The sequence below is a fragment of the Gadus morhua genome, chromosome 22 (genome assembly GCF_902167405.1).
Source record: "Gadus morhua chromosome 22, gadMor3.0, whole genome shotgun sequence".
In the NCBI taxonomy this organism is placed as follows: Eukaryota; Metazoa; Chordata; class Actinopteri; order Gadiformes; family Gadidae; genus Gadus; species Gadus morhua.
In genome coordinates this window covers 9,744,031-9,762,889 of record NC_044069.1, presented here as the reverse complement: position 1 = coordinate 9,762,889, position 18,859 = coordinate 9,744,031, and the positions used below count along the sequence as shown (strand labels likewise).

General features: G+C 53.4%; 1 protein-coding gene across 5 annotated transcripts in view; it reads right to left on the bottom strand.

Moving 5' to 3' along the window:
- The window catches only part of arid1ab (AT-rich interactive domain 1Ab), a 46,095-nt gene that overhangs the window by 8,250 nt on the left and 18,986 nt on the right, over positions 1–18,859 (bottom strand). For all 5 annotated transcript variants that reach the window (XM_030348079.1, XM_030348081.1, XM_030348080.1 and 2 more), the window contains 8 exons: positions 7,528–7,768; positions 7,314–7,403; positions 6,883–7,053; positions 5,576–5,882; positions 5,165–5,310; positions 4,568–4,665; positions 3,394–3,603; positions 2,883–3,087 (listed from right to left, as the gene is read on the bottom strand). In XM_030348079.1, the coding sequence (XP_030203939.1) occupies positions 2,883–3,087; positions 3,394–3,603; positions 4,568–4,665; positions 5,165–5,310; positions 5,576–5,882; positions 6,883–7,053; positions 7,314–7,403; positions 7,528–7,768 (1,468 nt within the window). The remainder of the gene's footprint in view (positions 1–2,882; positions 3,088–3,393; positions 3,604–4,567; positions 4,666–5,164; positions 5,311–5,575; positions 5,883–6,882; positions 7,054–7,313; positions 7,404–7,527; positions 7,769–18,859) is intronic.

Here is an 18,859-nt window from a genome sequence, read left to right as displayed (position 1 = left end):
TTTTTTTTCTTTTTCCCCGAGTGCACAGCCAGCTGGGGACGAATCCCTCGACTCATCCCAGCATGCCAGCCTCCTATACCCCCCCACCACCACCACCACCACCCCCCCTCCCCCAATCACACACCAGGAAGCACTGATGGAAAACCTGCTACTCTTGACGAGATTACCGCGTGGCTGACACACACACACACACACACACAAACACACACAAAGACAAAGTAGAGCTGAGAGGGGTAGAATGACAATGAGTGATTAATTGTTGTGTGCATGAACGGGTATGTGTGTGTGTGTGTGTGTGTGTGTGTGTGTGTGTGTGCATGCGCACGTGTATGCCTGTGTGTGTGTGCGCTCCTCATCCTGAACCTCGGCTCAGGACTCGGGCCGGTCTGATGACTCACGGATTCCATTCATTAAAAAAAAAAAGAAAAAAAGAAAACTGGCACACGAACACGCCGGGGTCACTGGCAGGTTACATTGACTCGCATTTTCTCACTCCCCCCCTCCTCCTCCTCCTTCTCCCAGGCTGCCTCTCCGTCTCTGACACACACACCAGACTGACACCCCCCCACACCCCACCCCCCCCCCCCCCCCCCCCCCCCCCCCGGCTGGGATTTCCCTCTACTACAGACGCAGGGGGGAGGGGCTTCTTAAGAGGAAAAAAAAATAAAAAGCCCATCAGCTAGAGAGAGAGCAAGAGAGTGAGGGAGAGAGAGAGAGAGAGAGGGATTGAATGGGCAGTGAGGCATGCACCAACTAAACACCCAGACATCCTCGTGTCTCTCTGTACACTGGTGTTGTCGCGGTTACCGGCACCACCAGTACCGGGTCCTCATTCACACCGTCCGCCACTGGCGTATCGCGGGCGTTATCTTTAGGTATATTTGTCTTTCATCGTTTGTGCTCTCTTCTATGGAAGCCGTGTCTGTCGGGTCCTTCAGGGTACACTGAAGCTCTGCCGGGACAGAGCCAGATTCCGACCGGTGAGTCGATTCTGAACGCCACGGACGTCTACGCAGCGATAAAGTACAATACGGGAAATTTGAGTTTCGCTTTTTTTCAATAAAATAACACATTTGTTTTCAACGAATTTAACCTCCTTAGAAATTTGATATAATCATATATATATATCAGTTGATATAAACGTGATTCTGTAGCATTGGTCTCTGCCGACCTCGATTCAGTCAGGGAAAGATACGCACTATGAAATGCCTTCTTTTTCTTGGAAACCCCGGGGTTCTCGGTCACTCACACACACACACACACACACACACACACACACACACACACACACACACACACACACACACACACACACACACACACACACACACACACACACACACACACACACACACACACACACACACACACGTGGCATTTCGTAGGGCTTGAATCGTGAACCAACAAAAACGTCTCGCGGTAAACGGCAAAAGGACAAGTCGATCGTCACGGCGCCCGCAAATGTCAGGGAGTATTCAAACAGCACACGTACACAGATCCCAAACACGGCCCCCCTGGAGGACAACCATGTAAACAAATGGGACTCGGGCTTACTTTTATCGGTGCCAAACTCCCGTGTACGTTTACCCAGTGTATGGCTGTGCAATTCATCTAATTTCATCTTAATTAAAAATTTTGGGTCACACCATCTCCAAACCTTTTTTCTTTTTTTTTTTATGTTTTATAGAACAGCCGGATACTTATTTGTACATTATCTTAGAATTGAACATTCTCTATTTGAAAATGGCGTGTCTTTTTTTAAAGGGGTAATTTCCATCTAGTTAAAAAGGTTTTTTTTTTTTAAGAGAAATGCTGAATAAATACATCCTGTTTTCAAACTCAAAAATAGTTGTTTAAATCTAATCGTGCAATATTGACCTAAATAATCGTGATTAGGATTTTTGTCCATAATCGAGCAGCTCTAACCCATTGTGACATGCAGCGATGGCCACTGTACACCGAACTCTCGCCACGCGGTCTGCCCTGATCCAACAGCACGCGTTTAGCCTCTTCAGGCGGTGTCTCACGGACGAGGATCAAAACATTGTCAACACGCCGCGTCGTCTTCGATCAAAACAACGGCACAGGCAGCAACACGCACACCAAAGCTAAATTGACTAACAAAAGATCACGCCAACGCTAAGTTGTTGCGACACACGAATCAGCGTGGACGGTTCATTAGACGACGCCTCCACTTGTGTTGGCTCTACTTTGTGCCAAAGCGGTGGAAGAGACGCTGCTGTCTCCGAGCCCGAAGATTTATCACGGGTAACGGTGGCCCAAGGTATCCATGATAAATGGCTGCTTTGGATTGCCCTTTAACGTGGGAATCAAAAAGGGACACACTGAAATGATCAGGTTGCTAATGTAGCTCTGGAGGAGCCAGGAGTAGGAGGAGGAGAATGGTGACAGATGGCTCAGCGGCCAGCATCACCCAAGGGTGAAGGTGGTCATAAATGAAACTGAAATCAGAAGCGGCGCGTTCAGCCCATCAGAGATGTGTGAAGAATACAGCCTTCCTTATCAATGAGGGGAATAAAGAAGAGACTTTGGGGAGGCTTTATCGCCGCTGCTCCTGCTGAAACCTTGCCGAAAAGGTTTCTGCTCCCATTGCTCGTGTCTATAACGCGCAAGAGTGATGAAACATCATCCATCGGAACACATTTATTTTTAGAAGACGGATTTGGAACTGGCGTCGCATGCACCTCAAGGAAGTGCAGCTTTTCCACCACCAAACTAGCTCTCAAAGCCACTCCGACCCGAGGAGGGGTGTTAAGGGCAGAGGCAGGCTAAACCATGGATTGGTTGGTAAGACAGCTCTGTGTGTGTGCGTGTGCGCGCGCGTGTGTGTGTGTGTGTGTCATCCATCAGTGGGTTCCGACCTGGGCTGGGGGGCTGGACCTTGGCCTGGTTCTTCTTGACGTCCGTGTTGAAGAAGTCGGCGGGCGGGTCCTCTCCGCGCTCCACCTTGCACTCGAAGGCGTACAGACACTGGATGTACTGCTTCTTCAGCGAGCTGGCCGCGCTGCTCGACGTGCCCACGTTCAGGTTGGTGGCCAGCTCCCGCCACTTCTTGTTCTTGTTCACCTGGGAGGAGCGGGCGTGTAAGTATGCGTTGTTCGTTGAGATGAAGCCGGGGGCCAAAGCAACCCAAACAGAGCGGGACTGAACCTCATCAACAGCAACAATGTGCTGATGCAATCATGTCGATAAAAATACCTAAATGTCTTATTTCAATTTCTATTATTATTATATTTGTTATGTTTTTGTTGGCATGACCTGACTGTACCCTACATATTTCTAGACAGTAGGTTGTCACAGACAACAAGACACGGACAGAAAGCCGCCCCCGACAACAAGTCAGTCGGTAGTTCAGGGCGGTCTTTGGCGTACCTGGGTGAGCCCCCCGATCTCCTTGACGGACACGTAGAGGCGGAAGAGGTCCAGGGGCTTGCGGCCCACGGCGGGCAGGTTGTTCATGCCCATGGCCTTCTCCTCGGCGAAGGCCAGGAAGCGGTCCACCCACATCTTCCTCTCCGGCTCGGGGCCCAGCTCGTACAGGCGGGTGATCTTCTCGTTGGTGATGGTGGACGAGCTCGACTTCTGGGGAGGAGGAAGGAAGGAAAGGCAGCGTCAAACCCAGGCTGGAGGGATTTGGACAATAGCATAACAGGACGCGTGGAGACATGGGAGCATGTAACGCCAGATAAGTAATTCAAATGAAATCGGATACTCCAGTGTCTAACTGTGTGTGACAGTCTGCATCAATCATTGATTAATGATTGAAAACAATCAATCATAAACGGGGATTGTGATGATGCTGGCCGTGTGACCTCGACTACCTTCTTGATATCAAGTGGAATGGGATCCGACGGCATGCGCGCTGACACACACACACACACACGCACGCACGCACACAAATACACACACACACACACACACACACACACACACACACACACACACACACACACACACACACACACACACACACACACACACACACACACACACACACACACACACACACACACACACACCAGCCATGAGACGCAACATGCATCACTTTAGTGCCGGTGTGAAAGTGGCCCATTATCCCCTCTACTAAAGCTGGGGGCCCTCCAGCTGTTAGTCTGGGCCGGTGCTGGCCCACGTGAGGCGAGCTGCAGCCCTGTTTGACCAGCAGGATTCTGGTAGTGAGGCTGTAGATGGTCCTCCACAACCAACTAACCCATCTTTAGATTTTTTTATCTGCTCAAATGGTTGTAATCCCTAAATGAATCACAGTTTATGCCAAAAAAAAAAGCATTACATAACACATGATGAGACCACTTGCTGTTTTAAAACGATGGCTTGTGTTTTGGGGGGTGAACTAGATATTTTGTTCGAAGGGAAACCGCCGTTGTACCGGATATTGAAGTTTTATTTAAATTCAGGTCCACAGGCATTTTCCCACAACATCAGTGCCGACATATTAAATAATAACGACAACGCCTGTAAATCAGACGCTGTAAACCCAAAGCGTCTGATTAGGCGTTTGGGTTTACACTCAATACTTCTTCTGTACCTTTTTAGTTTCTTGCTTGGGGGGGCCGTCAATTTTGTTGTTCATCTTCTGGCCGGGGTTCATCTTGTCCATGCCAAACTCTGGACTGGGGGCCATGCCTGGTGCAGGGGGGGGGGGGGGGGGGGGGGGGGGGTTAAAGACAGACCTATGTGGCTCATCTCTTCTCGTGCAATACAGCGCGTCCCCTCAACTTCCTTGGTCGGCGTTCTAAATGAACCGCGAGCTGTTCAATAACGAGAGCTAACGTTAAAAGAAACAATGCTTTATCTACCTGTAGTATATCTGTAGTTCTATATCATTATCTATGTCATCTATACCAGCCCTCCATTCAATCACGCTTCTACGTATTCCAAGTATGTGGAATGTGAATTATACTACATAATACATCATACAGATATACTCCAGGTAGATACAGGTTCCACATCACTCATTAACATTAACCCACCGAGCACAGACTCACTCCCTCACTCTCACCGAGTGAGAGTGAGGGAGTGAGTGTGTGCCTGGAGACCTTCTCTCGACGCCCCGGAGTCCTTCTCTCGCTGGGCCCCCTACGACGGACACCCTACAGCCCGCCTAGTCCTCAGGGTCACTCACCGGGGGAGTTGTTGACCATGTTGCCCCCCATGGGGTACGGGCCTGGACCGCCTTGGTTCATCATGCCGGGCATGTTGTTCATGCCCGGGCCATACGGGGAGCCCGCGCCCATCATGCCCTGGGACATGTTGGGGTAACCGGGCGGCCTGGACAACCCGAGCAAGAGGGAGGGAAAATAAGCAATCAGTGACAATTCTGCCGATCCACGTTCCACCTCCACGCGCGTTCCTCGGCCCTCCGCTCGGCGACGAGAGGAGGGCAAGTAAAGACAACTCTGCAATGAATCTCAACTCTAGTTTGCGGATCCAGCTGCACTTTAGAGTCGGTCCCTTAAAGCTTAAGAACGGCTCCATTGAGCGCCATTGAAACAGCAGGCAGCCAGAACACGGATAAAACCTCGGCCCCCCGTACCTGGTGTGTATGGAGTTGCCGGGGCCGTGGAGCATGGGGGGGCCGCCCTCCTTCCTGTTCATGCCCGGGGGCGGACACATCCCGGAGGCCACCTGGGGGGGCAAGCCGGGCCCCATGTTGGGGCCCATGCCGGCGGGGCCGTACGGCCGCGGGCCCATCTGCCCGGGGCCCATGCGGCCGGGGGGCATGCCGGCGTAGGGCGCCCCGCCGCCCTGGCCCGGCATGGGGTTCATGGAGCCGCCGATGCCGGGGCCTCCCGGGTAGTTGGAGTTGGGCATGTTGCTGTAGCCGGGCTGCCTCGGGTAGCCTGGAGGACAAGGAGGGGGGGGGGGGGAGAGAGAGGGTGAGAAAGTCCATCAGATGTTTTTATTAGGAAACAAATCAGCAGGTCTTTGAGAAGCGTGGAACCCTTCGAGCGTAAGGAACTCGATTAAAGCGGAGACGGTTGTAACCAGGGCTATATTTGGGCCAGCTGTTTTACAGCCACACTTTATGGGCCCACATTAGCCCGGTGACTTATCTCTCTAGCCGAGTGGGGAGGACAGAATGGTTTAATCTTTCCCCAAGTAGCACGTCTGAGGCCCCTACACGAAGTCTTATCCTCCAGCACGGACGTTTCAAAAGTAAGGAAGGGATAGTCATCATCACCTACGGTCCGCTTAGAGTAATCATCTCTCAGAGGACGCGTCGCCTTGCTTTGCCTCGTCCAAAAATATCATTTATGAAAGCCACGGCGAGGCGCACAGCCCACACACACACACACAGCACGGGTGTCCTTCTGCGCCTGGCGCTCTCAGGAACAGCTGGAGACGACAGATGCTACCTAGCACTCACAGTTGACTACTGTACTGACTCTCCGCCTGTTTCACGGAGCCACGTCACGGGCTTCAGAGGAGGCGCGCTCCGGTGGATAAGGAGAGGGAGCGCCGGTGGAGAGAATTCTTTAAAGCCTGCTAGAATCTGGGCTTCCTACCAGGATCAGGACGGCCCCGGGACTACTATTTGAAACGCTCTCTGAAAGAGGGGATATTTATAGAAACTCAAAACAGACACGCATAACGGCGGAGGAAGGGGGGGGGTTGCGAGCGTGCTTTTGTTCCGAGTCAACCGATTTTCACAAAATGAGGGTTGTCCGTGACAACCAGCGTGCCCTTAGCCCCCGCCCCAACCCCCCCCCCCCCCCTCCTCTGCTTGTTTTACCCAATCCCCTTCCCATGCTGGACCCCGTATTGAACATAATATTTGATCCTCGCGGGTTCCGAGGCGTTTCAAGCTGCCTGCGTCGATGCCGGTGTCAAGTGGCTCACCTTGAGGGCCGTACTGGGCCCCCTGGGGTCCGTAGTTGCCCATGGAGTTGTTCTGGGGATAGGGGCCCATGCCGGCGTGCATCTGGCCCCCGGAGGACTGGCGGGGAGATAAGGCGGAGCCGGGCTGACCGGGGGACCCGTAGGGGCCCATCTGGGGGTTTCTCATGTACACTGGAGGGGCAGGGAGGGAGAGAGGACGGAGTGCGTTAGGTGAGATGCCAGACCTCCGGTCCCTGGGAAATCAGCCATGACTACAGCTCTGACGCAATGTTTTTCAGATTCAAAGCAACGTTGAGGGCGAACGTAGCGCCATGGATTGATCCTGGCCCACACGGTTTGAAGACCGCAGCTCAAAACAGGGTGTTGGGCTTTTTGTTTTCGAACACGCGGTCAAGTCGCGGCACGAGGCAGAGGGGGCGTCCCGGACTCACCCCTCTCCGGGCCCATGGCCGACTGGTTCATGGTAGAGTGCATGATGCCGTCCGACTGCACGCTGGGCGGCCGCGGGGGCATCTGGTTACCTGGGCAACAGCAGAACAGAGAGCGGGGGGGGGGTCAGACACTACATGAAGCCAAACGCCGTATAGTCTTGTATGCAAGTGATCCTGAATGAACAAAACACGTCTTTTTCGACCGTCTAGCTACCTGGCACGGCGGCCGGCGAGAGGGGCCCGGTCCTGGAGGTGGTGACGCTGGCGGGGGAGCCCACGGGGGAGGGCGAGGGCCCCCGGAGGCCCGGCAGGTGGGGGGAGGTGTGCGGGGAGAAGGGCGACTGGGCCGGGTTGCTCTGCTCTCCCTGGCTGCTGGACACCCCCGAGGTGCTGACCCCCGGGCTCAGGGCGCTCTCGGCGCCCGTGGGCAGGTCGTCGATGGAGCCCGACAGGTCCTGGAGGAGGGGGGGGGGGGGGGGGGGGAGGATGGAGGGGGAGGATGGAGGGGGAGGGAGAAGAGAGTCAGTTAGTACAAGTGGAAGCTGCGTACACCTTGGGTGAGAAAAATGTGATCCATTTATCCATTTATTTTTTTGAACGAATTACAGGTTGTAGAGTGGATGGGCTAGAGTAAAGAGTAAAATGGGAAGTCAGGTCTACTACAAAGTGTGTGAGAGCACACACACACACACACACACACACTCATAAACAGGCGCACACGCACGCCTCTCAGGGTGTACTTGCGGAATGTGGGGAAAATAAGGAAAACCCACAGAAGGAGAATTCCTTTCAGGCCTATATGCCATCAAGGTCTGAAAGCATCTGTGATATTTTTTTGGGCGATGATTCAAAGGCCGGTCATTAAGTCAGCCAGCGGAGCAGAAAGGAGAGCGAGGGAGGGAGAGGGGGAGGGAGGGAGGGAGGGAGGGAGGGGCACGGCCAGATGATTATTGCGCTCGCTAGGGGAAGGTGTGTGTTTACACACACTGGCCAGCGTCACGTGGATCCCATGTGCTGCTGAGAAATGCAAGCTCATCTGCCAGTCACACCGGGGGGAGGAGGGGGAGGAGGAGGGGGAGGGTGGGAAGTAAAGAAAAAAAAAACACCACACACTGGAAGGGAGCCAGCCGTTCCCAAGGAAATCACACACACACATGCACGCACACTTAACAAGGGCTGGCTGCAGCCCTGAAGCCAGTGTTTTTTGCACTTGAAACAGTCAGTGTGTGTGTGTGTGTGTGTGCATTTTTTTGTGCGCTATTTTTGGGGATTGTGACCTGCTGGAGGGAGAAGCCCAGAGAGCAAGGGAGTGAGTGAGTAAGGGCGACAGGAGCTGAGTGCCAATTCAGTCAATAACCCAAATCCCGGGCCTGTGGGGTAACCCCCTGCCATCCCCCCCCCCCCCCCCCCCCCGTACGACAGACACACACACCACCTCCCCCCCGGCCCTCTGACGACGGCAGAGAAAGCCCGGAGCGGTGAGAGTGCCGACACAACTACACACTGACTGTGTGCTGTCAGACGCTGTATACCAGTGTGTGTGTGTGTGTGTGTGTGTGTGTGTGTGTGTGTGTGTGTGTGTGTGTGTGTGTGTGTGTGTGTGTGTGTGTGTGTGTGTGTGTGTGTGTCCGTCATGTGACTACACCACACCCCCTCTCGTGTTTCATGTGACTACACCCCCCCCCCCCCCCCCCCACCTGATCAGGGGTCAGTAAGGGTCCACAGAGGAGAAGGGGCTGATATTTGGCCGGGGGCGGGGCTATGACACCCCCAAGCTATGAAAGGCCTGGGAAATTAGCAACCCCCCTCCAACACACAGTCACACATATGGATGGGGAGGGGAGGATTTGTAGAGGGTGGGGGGGGGAGGGGGGGGTAGGCGCACGCTTCCAGTCAAAAGATGAAGGGATTGAGCACACAAAGGGCTCTGAAGAAGGCACAAAGGAGATCAAGTCCAGGCTCGCGGCTAACCTGGCTAGCTCCCATGCAAACGTTTACAGGTGATGTCTAAATATAAAAAACACAGCCACACAAACAGAAGGTGTTACCCTGCTACTACTGATCTGAAGTCATTGATACAGGTTCTTCGTGCGTGCACACACAAACACCCACAGCAACCAACTAGTACAAATCCTGCTGACTGCAAAATCTGGATGCAAAGAGAGAGAGTAAGAGTGTGAGCAAGCAACAAAGTGAGTGAGTGAGTGTGAGAGTGAGAGTGAGTGAGAGTGAGAGAGAGATGTTTGGCTACTCAGCAGAAAACTCACTTGTTATCCCACCACGCTTACAACATGAGCATTCTGTGGAAAAAGAGCTGTGTGTATGTGTGGGCCATTCATTTGCAGAGCGGACACAAGATCTCACAAGGAAATCTTGCTGCACTGTAGAAACACTCGCGTGCACTGCGCACAATTTCCCATCAGCCCATGCATCGGGAGAGATCTGGAGGTTGTGGAGGAGATTGAATAAAAAAAGGTACGAGGAAAAAAGAGGGATGCGAGCATATAGGCTCCAGCTCCGGCCCCTTCTCCCCCATACCTCAGCATCTCCTGCTATGGCGGCCATTTTGTGTGGGTTCCTTCCTAACAGTGCCCGAGATGGAACCTCCTCGGAGCCTAGCCTCCCCAAAATACTCTAAATCACAGCGATGTCGCCACATACACAATATTATTTTACTCGCAGGATCGAGCATAAAAATAAGATTCATAAATGAATTATACGAGACAAAAGTAGCTTACCATACCCAACTACAAGCGTACACAAACTCAAATCGCATTGCCCCGGGATTGATTGATTCTGATCAGCACCACTGTTGCTCTGACTAAGCCAGGGCCCTCTCTCTCTTCCCCTCCCCCCCCTCCCCCTCCCCCCACCCCTCTCCCCCGTTCCCAGTCGTCTGCACTCGTCCTTAATGTATTCCATTTGCAGATTACTTCACTCAATCAATCAGAGCCGGCCGACCCAGTCCCATTAGTCTGCGAGGCAGGACTGGCTTCAGGACGTCCTCTCCTCTCCTCTCCTCTCCCTCCCCCTCCTCCTCCTCCTCCTCCTCCCTGTATATTTTACTAACTCTGTGAGAAGCCGCGCACACCCAAGAAAAAATAGGCAAGAGAAGGAAAGTGGTACAGAGGTTAGGTGGCAGGAAGCCAGGACCCCTGCCCCCCCCCCCAGTCACCCCTCCCATCAGCCGTCCCTTTCCATGAGACCATAGAAAATGTGAAAGAAAGAGAAAAAAAATAAATATATATATGGGGAATGTGGGAGCCAGGACGCAGCCTGCTAGTGAAACAGGATCTGGCATCCCAAGGTCTGGGGGTGGGCAGTGCCGAGTTCAGCTTTCAGTCACACACTCCATGACCCACTCTCTCCCTCTCTCTCTCTGTTTGTCTCTCTCTCCTTGTCAGTCTGGGGCTGCTCGCCCACTGGCTGGCAGGCTTCCTGTTCTCAGACCTCGGTGCAACACACACACACACACACACACACACACACACACACACACACACACACACACACACACACACACACACACACACACACACACACACACACACACACACACACACACACACACACACACCTTTTGAAGCAGCGTTGGTCAGGGTAGTGGAGGGAGTGGGCGGCGGCTGGGTTGAGGGAGGGAGGCAAGGGGAAAAGAGCCAGGATAAAAATAAAAGAAAGCATTCAGCATCCCAGGCGCTGCCATGGTTACCGCAGCTCCACGTGCGTCGGTCGACACATTAGAGCAGACAGTCCCTCTCCTCCCCCCCCTCCCCCGCACTTCCCCCCTCCCCCTCAGCTCCATCTAGCAATCGCTCTCTTTTCAGCCTGTGTGTGTGTGTGTGTGTGTGTGTGTGTGTGTGTGTGTGTGTGTGTGTGTGTGTGTGTGTGTGTGTGTGTGTGTGTGTGTGTGTGTCTCGTCTTTGTGTGCGTGTCTCCCTTGCCACTCTCAATTCTCTCCGTTGGCCTCCCTCACTGTGTGTGTGCGAGAGATAGACTGTGTTTGTGTGTATGAGTGTATGTCAGACTGATGGAGAGATAGAGACGTGTGCGGGCGTGCGGGCGTGCGGGCGTGCGTGCGTGCGTGCGTGCGTGTCACTGTGCAGACAGTGTTGCTACTACAACCAACATGTCTGCTACAAAAAAAACTAAACAAATAAACTGTCATTGTTGTGGATAACACCACCACCCCCCCCCCCCCCCCCCCCCCAACCGCTTCAATTCACACTCATTCACCAGCAGACCTGAGCCGTTGAGTCCTGGAAGACACACACAACACACGGCAGTTTGAAAACCACACCACACACACCTGAGTTCCAACAGGCCCCAGGAGCCGGGGACAATAAGGGGGGGCAGGAATGCCCGAGTGTGCAGGCCCCCGCGTGCCCCTCCTGCAGCGGGAGACCGGGGGGGGGGGGGGGGGAGCTGGGCCAGACACGGCTCGACAAGAACTCACCTATCCAGACCGACAACCTCCCCCCCCCCCCCACCCCTCGTTCCGACACCCCTCCTCCCACTGGTGCAGGGCTGCACTTCACCATCAGGGGGCACTACCACCCCACTGTGAGGAGAGAACCACACACACAGAGAGACAGAGACAGACAGAGACCACGAGACAGAGACCACGAGAGAGAGAGAGACAGAGACCACGAGAGAGAGAGAGAGAGACAGAGACCACGAGAGAGAGAGAGACAGAGACCACGAGAGAGAGAGAGACAGAGACCACGAGAGAGAGAGAGACAGAGACAGACAGAGACAGAGACAGAGACAGAGACAGAGAGAGAGAACGAGAGAACGAGAGAACGAGAGAACGAGAGAACGAGAGGCCCCTTCCTCATACGGCAGTAGCCATTACAGGCTCCTCTCACACACACCAAAGAGCATGGGTTGGGAGGGGGGACTCTGGCATTGCTTCATGTTGATGACAATGACACGTGTAGAGGGTGATCTACAGAGCTCTGCAGATAGCGGTCAGCGGTCACCCCCCCCCCCCCTTCCCCCTCCATGACAGACAGACTACTGGCAGTAGGCCCCGCCCTTCCGGTGACAAGCAGAAGATACAAAAAGCCAACAACCGGTGTGAGGGTTGAACACATCGGTTGTCTCTCACCAAAAGTGGCGAGAGAACGCAAACCAAAAAAAAAAAGACTACGCCTCTATTTTGAAAAGGCCTCGTTAGTGAACCCCACATTTCATCAGTTTGTTTTAATCACTAATGCACAAATATCCCAGCGCCTGCTGCTCCAAACCAGAGCTGAACTGTCAAAAATAACTAACGGATCCATTACTTGGAATTCCCATTGCTTAACCCACCCCTCGGGTTGTGCCCTAATTGGGGTCACACAAACACACCCACGCCCACCTGAGGCCTTGCAGCCTACAGACTCCGACCACCCAACAATGGGTCTCAATCCGACGCGTCCCCTCTGCAGCTATTAACCCCCACCTACAGCCCTTCCAGGAGTGTGCGTCTGCAGCGTGCCCCGCCACGCCGAAAATCATAACATGCGGTTGCATCGTCCAATGACGCCCGGACGAACTGGCCAGCTTGTGATGTTTGACGGCGGTTGAATGACGCCGTTATGTAAACTTTATACAATAGTGGTGTTCCACGTGCAAACAAACGCGGGTTCGGGGATTTCAATTGGTGAATCGAGTCGAGTGACGAGATGGATGGCGGTTTCCATGACGACGACACAGACGCACGATGGCGCAAAGTGACAAAGTGGTCAGGGACAATGCGGTCATACGTGTCCCCGGTCCCGGGCAGCTGTGAATACGACGCGGCGATGATCAGATTCTAATGTAGCCTGAATGAGGGTTGGATGTGTCCACACACACACACACACACCTGAATTTTAAGTTGCATCCGGTTTGAATCAAATCCGGGTAAATAGACACCAGGGAAATTCACTGGTCCAGGTTGCCGTGAAACGGGGGGGTAGCGGGGGTAGTGTGTGTGTGTGTGTGTGTGTGTGTGTGTGTGTGTGTGTGTGTGTGTGTGTGTGTGTGTGTGTGTGTGTGTGTGTGTGTGTGTGTGTGTGTGTGTGTGTGTGTGTGTTGTAAGGGGGGGTTGGGGGGCCTGATTGCTCTGAATAATAGGGTGGTGGTGTGTTTGCCTGTCAGTGTGTGCGTGTGACTGAGTGGAAGGGGTGCTTTTGTATTGGTGACAATAGTCGTGTGTGTGGGGGGGAGGGGGAGGGGGGTCCCATGGCAGACAGATGCCCAAATGACGCATGCAGCTGCCCCAGCCTGGGGTTAAAAGGGCTGCTAGGATTCAGAGGGGTACTCCTCTCTCACACACACACACACACACACACACACACACACACACACACACACACACACACACACAGATAGGGGGCGCTGCTGAGGGGCCTGGCACTGCTATGTTATTAATTAAGAGAGACGTGGAACAGGAAGCAAACGGATCCATCTATATTATAGACACACGTTTATAGAAAATGGATATGGTTATTTGACGGCTTTGGCATAAAACGCTTCCTTCACGTAGATTCAGCCAGTCTTTAATTAAGACCAAATCTGAGAGAGAGCAAGAGTTAGGAAATAAATAAAGGAAACGGGGAGAAGAAGAAAAAGGAAACAGGAGATGAGGGTGTGTGTGAGAGAGAGAGAGAGAGAGAGAGAGAGAGAGAGAGAGAGAGAGAGAGAGAGAGAGAGAGAGAGAGAGAGAGAGAGAGAGAGAGAGAGAGAGAGAGAGAGAGAGAGAGAGAGAGAGAGAGAGAGAGATAAAGAAAGATAGGGAGCTAAAGAGATGTGGGAGGACAGTGCTGCAGTCAGCCACACAGGCTTTGTGCTGCTGCAAAACTAGCTCAGCCCAGCAGAAACTGAGGCAGGAGGGGAGGGGCACAGGAGTGTATGCGGGCAGGAGGGGTGTGTGTGTGTGTGTGTGTGTGTGTGTGTGTGTGTGTGTGTGTGTGTGTGTGTGTGTGTGTGTGTGTGTGTGTGTGTGTGTGTGTGTGTGTGTGTGTGTGTGTGTGTGTGTGTGTGTGTGTGTGTCGGAGAGAGAGAACGGCGGCTGCGTGCGCAGCGAGAGAGTGAGAGAGACGAGAGCAGAAGAGAGAAAAAAAAAAAAAAGCGAGCTCGTGTTTTGCTGGTGGAAAGAAAAAAAAGGAAAATATATATAGCGCAATTCAATGGGGCAAATGCAAAACAATATACTTTGTCAGCAGATTGAATGTTCTCAAGTACATTAATTAAAAATCATATACAGGAGGCAGTGGCGGTGGAGGGAAAGCGCGAGAGCGAGGGACAGGAAAGGGAAAGAGAGCAGAGGAGAGACGGAACAGAGCCGAACAGAGAGGAGGAGGAGGAGGAGTGAGAGTGATCTTGTGAGCGAGAGCGGGCGAGCGAGCGAGCGCGCGGGAGAGAGAGAGTGAGGGAGAGAGCAAACGAGAGAGGCCGAGGCACCCGGGAATCTGAATGCACCAGCACACGCACACACACACATGCAGGCAGGAAGCAAACGGCCCCCCAGAATAGCAACAGGAAACCGGCCCCGGACTCTGAATAACGAAAGCCGCTCCGCAGAGCCCTCGCAAAACAAGGCTGAGCCGAGCTGCGTTACCAAAGCTGATTTACAGAGAGGGAGAGAGAACTGTTAGGGAGAGATGGCTGTGAGGGAGAGAGAGAGAGAAAGAGAGATGGCTGTGAGAGAAATAGAGAGCGTTAGAGAGAGGGAGAGATAGCTGTGAGAGAGAGAGAGCACTAGAGAGAGGGAGATAGGGGGAGGGAGAGATAGCTGTGAGAGAGAGAGAGCACTAGAGAGAGGGAGATAGGGGGAGGGAGAGATAGCTGTGCGAGAGATAGAGCACAGGCTGTACGAGAGACGGCACAGCAAGAGCGAAAGAGAGAGAGAGGAGTGAGAGAGAGAGAGAACGATAGGGCGAAAGAGAGACCGAGAGACAGAGAGACGGAGTGAGAGCAAGATAGAGCGAAAGAGTGTGCAGCTGATTTAAAGAGAACGGGAGGGAGAAGAGAGAAAAAAAAAGGAGGGAGGGAGGGAGGGAGGGAGAGGAGCCGAGGGAGAGAAAGAGAGTGAACGCGAGGAGGGGGGGGGGGGAGAAGCACAAGCATGAGGAAGAGCAGAAAGCAGGCGAACAGAGAGAAAGAGAGAGATATAGATTTTGAAAAAGAGGAAGGATAGCGGGGAGCAGGCAGGCAGAGTCATCACAAAAAAAGTGAGAACGCGAAAAAAATGGAGAGAAAACACAAGTATAGTATTACAAGAAGGAAGAACAAGTCTCACATGGTGGTGTGAGCGTGGGAGTGAGTAGAGGGAGAATAGTATGGGGTGGGTGCGTGAGAGAATAAGGCTGGTGCTGGTTTTGGTGGCGAGTAGAAGTGGGCTCGGCCTAGAAGGCGAACCACTCCAGTGTCGTCTCTGAACGTGAACGTGGCTACAACAGCCAGATCTACGAGCTACGGCTAGGCCAGGCTAGATTACAGCCACCAGCAATTACTGTGCTGTTTGGTTAAACTAGGCTAGGCTAAGCTACAGCCACCAGCAATTGCTGTGTGGTTTGGTTAAACTAGGCCGGGCTAGGCTACAGTCAACAGCGATTGCCGCGTGGTTTGGTTAAACTAGGCCGGGCTAAGCTACAGTCAGCAGCGATTGTTGTGTGGCTTTATTAAACTAGGCTAGGCTACGGCCAGGCATAGAATGTGACTGCAGAGGGGATCAGAACAGTTCTGGGCCTATTATGCAGGCAACCCTGGCGCTAAAAGGACGAGTTTGTAGGTACGAGAAGGCCGGGGTTGTTCTGGGAGAGTGGTGGACTGCAGGAGCGTCTGGATGTCCGCTAACAAGTTGAGCGTTCCTCCATGTCCACAACACAAAAGCTAGTGCTAAGTGTTTCTCGTTTTTCCTGATAATTCCCATTGTTGGTCAAATTTGAAAATAAGATAGCAATGCATGGATAGTTGGGAGATGATTGCAGCAGGGTGATCTCCAGGTAACGTTTGTTATGAGTCAATGGTTTGTCCACTGTAGTTCACCAATACCGTCGTGTGAAGCATGTTTTGCTGTAGTCGTTACGTTTTCAGACATATTCTTCCGCTTAATGTTAACATATATTTGCTTGTGTCGGGCGTCGTGTCGGCTAAAACTCTATACATCCTTCACAACCTAGATGTAAGGGCTTTGAAAGGTCAAGTCCTGTGGGTTCAAAGGAGTCTCATTGAGGCAGGGGTATTGAAGGAGCAACAAGGGAGTATCATCAGCCAGAGACATTGGGAGGCCTATATGAACTTATTTGGCTCAGCAGTAGTCCACATGAATGCATTCGACTCAACAGCAGCCTATATGAACGCATTACGCTCAACGTAGCCTATATGAAACGCATTCGGCCCAACACTTCATCGTCTTTGTTCTGCTCTCAAGCTCCAGACTCTTGCTTCTACCATATTATTTGCAGTTACCTGTTCTGGGTGCAATTTCACTTCTATGCTGGGCAATTCTGATGAGTAGAAAAAACCTCTAAGCCTATATAGCCTCACTGGGTGCTGAAGCAGCCTCTTAGCAACTCTTAGCTCTGACCAGGCCCTCCTAGCCTCGACCAAGGCCTCCCAGCTAACAGACCCTACCTACAGCCGGAGCCCATACAGCTCATCACCACAGCATTGTGCTCCAACGGGAGAGACAATGGACACGCTTGGGGACCGTGCTGGGAGGGGAAGTGGGAGGTGGCAATATGGCCGCAGGGAAGGGGAAAGGGGGGGGGGGGGGGAAGTGTGTGGGGGTGTCGGGAGGGGGGTTGAGGAAAAGTGTGTGTGACCAACATGTGACCCTCGACTCCAGTCCAGACGCATTCAGACAGCTCCTACACATCTAAGGAGGGGAGGGGCGCTCAGGATTAACCCCCCCGCCACCCCCACCCCCCCCCTCACACACACGAAAGGGCTCCACAAAAAGACCTGGTGGAGCACAAGAGAAGATAAAAAAAGCAGGAGTGTGTGTGTGTGTGTGTGTGTGTGTGTGTGTGTGTGTGTGTGTGTGTGTGTGTGTGTGTGTGTGTGTGTGTGTGTGTGTGTGTGTGCGCCTGCCTTTGGAACCCTTTCCCACGGGGCTGATGGCGACAGGAAAGTGTCACTTCCAGGGAGGGTTCAGTCACATGGGGTGGGCTGCTAGTGACAGGAGCGGGACAGACCCCCCCCCCCCCCCCCCCCCCCCCCCCCCTCCCCCCTCCCAGGACCACGCGGTTCAACACCACCACCCACCACTTCACCCTGAGCCCAACCCCCAGAGAAAACCCATGTCCAAGAGGCCATTACAACGAGAAAAGGCCCATATAGGGTGGCTCTGCGTTATTTCCCTCATTGTTATTAGTGTCGCCCATCTACCCTCGAAGAGACGATCATGATGTTCGTCTCCTGCTCCGGCGCCAGGCCGTGTGGTTTTACTTCCGCAAAGCACAGGCTTTCACTGTTGTCCGCACACAAGCCTTCATGACGTAAGCCCAGCCAACCACGCGGCTTACCATGCGCTCGGTAGGCCGGTGAGCAACTGGCCCCGATACACCAAAGTCTACACACATGCAGGCAAGAGCCAATGGTACAGCGGCACAGCACAGCCACACCTGAAACACCCAGGGCTTCACCTTTAGACGAGCACATCCGGCGCTTTGAGGGACTAACAAAATGTGCAAACTACAACAGAGTCAAAGAAGTCACTAGGTGTGCGAGACAGCACTGCCGTTGCAGAGCAGATAAGTAGCATGTGTGTGTGTGTGTGTGTGTGTGTGTGTGTAGTATCCGTGTGTGTGTGTGGTATCCTGGAGTCTGTTTGGGGTTGGGAAAATAACCCGCTTGACCTGCTTGGCAGGCTCTGTGCCTGCCGGCTGTTATTTGCCTTCCCTCCCCTGCCGTCTCATGTGTGTGCTTGCCATCGAGGCTCTGGCCCCACGGCAGCGCTGGGTGGATCGAATGGTGGTGGAGGTGGGGAACCTCTGGTACATTCAAACACGGCTCTCCAAACATATCCACCCTCCCTGCCCGCGTGGCTGCCCGACCCGAGCCTCTCCCAGCCCCGGTTTGTTTAAACATGCATTAGGTGCAGCCGTTCCAATGAGGAGCCACTTCACGGAGGAAGCAGGATACAGGTGGGTGAATGTTTGTATTGTGGGTAGGGGGCTGGAGGGCTGGAGGGCTGGGGGGGTGGGGGGCACGTCTACAAACGGCTGCTAGTTCTGTCCACTCAGCCCTGGCTGCTCGTCGTCACCAGGTGACCCAGTCCTTTCCCTCCACGTCTCACTAAATCATTTCATTAGCCAAAGCGCGCTTGTGTGTGTGTCTAAAGTTGACAGTGTCTAATCAGTACCGTGTCATGTGCTCTGTGTGTATGTGTGTCTGTGTGTGTGTGGGTGTTTGTGTGCGTGTGTCTGCTCGTGTGTGTTTGTTCCTGTGTGTGTGGTGTGTTCCCGTTTCTGTGCGTGATCCTGTGTGTGCAAAGTGCACAGAGGGACCGTGAGGGAGACAGATAGGGCCGTCCAGCCCTCAGACAGATTAAGGTCTCACACGGCCAATCGCAA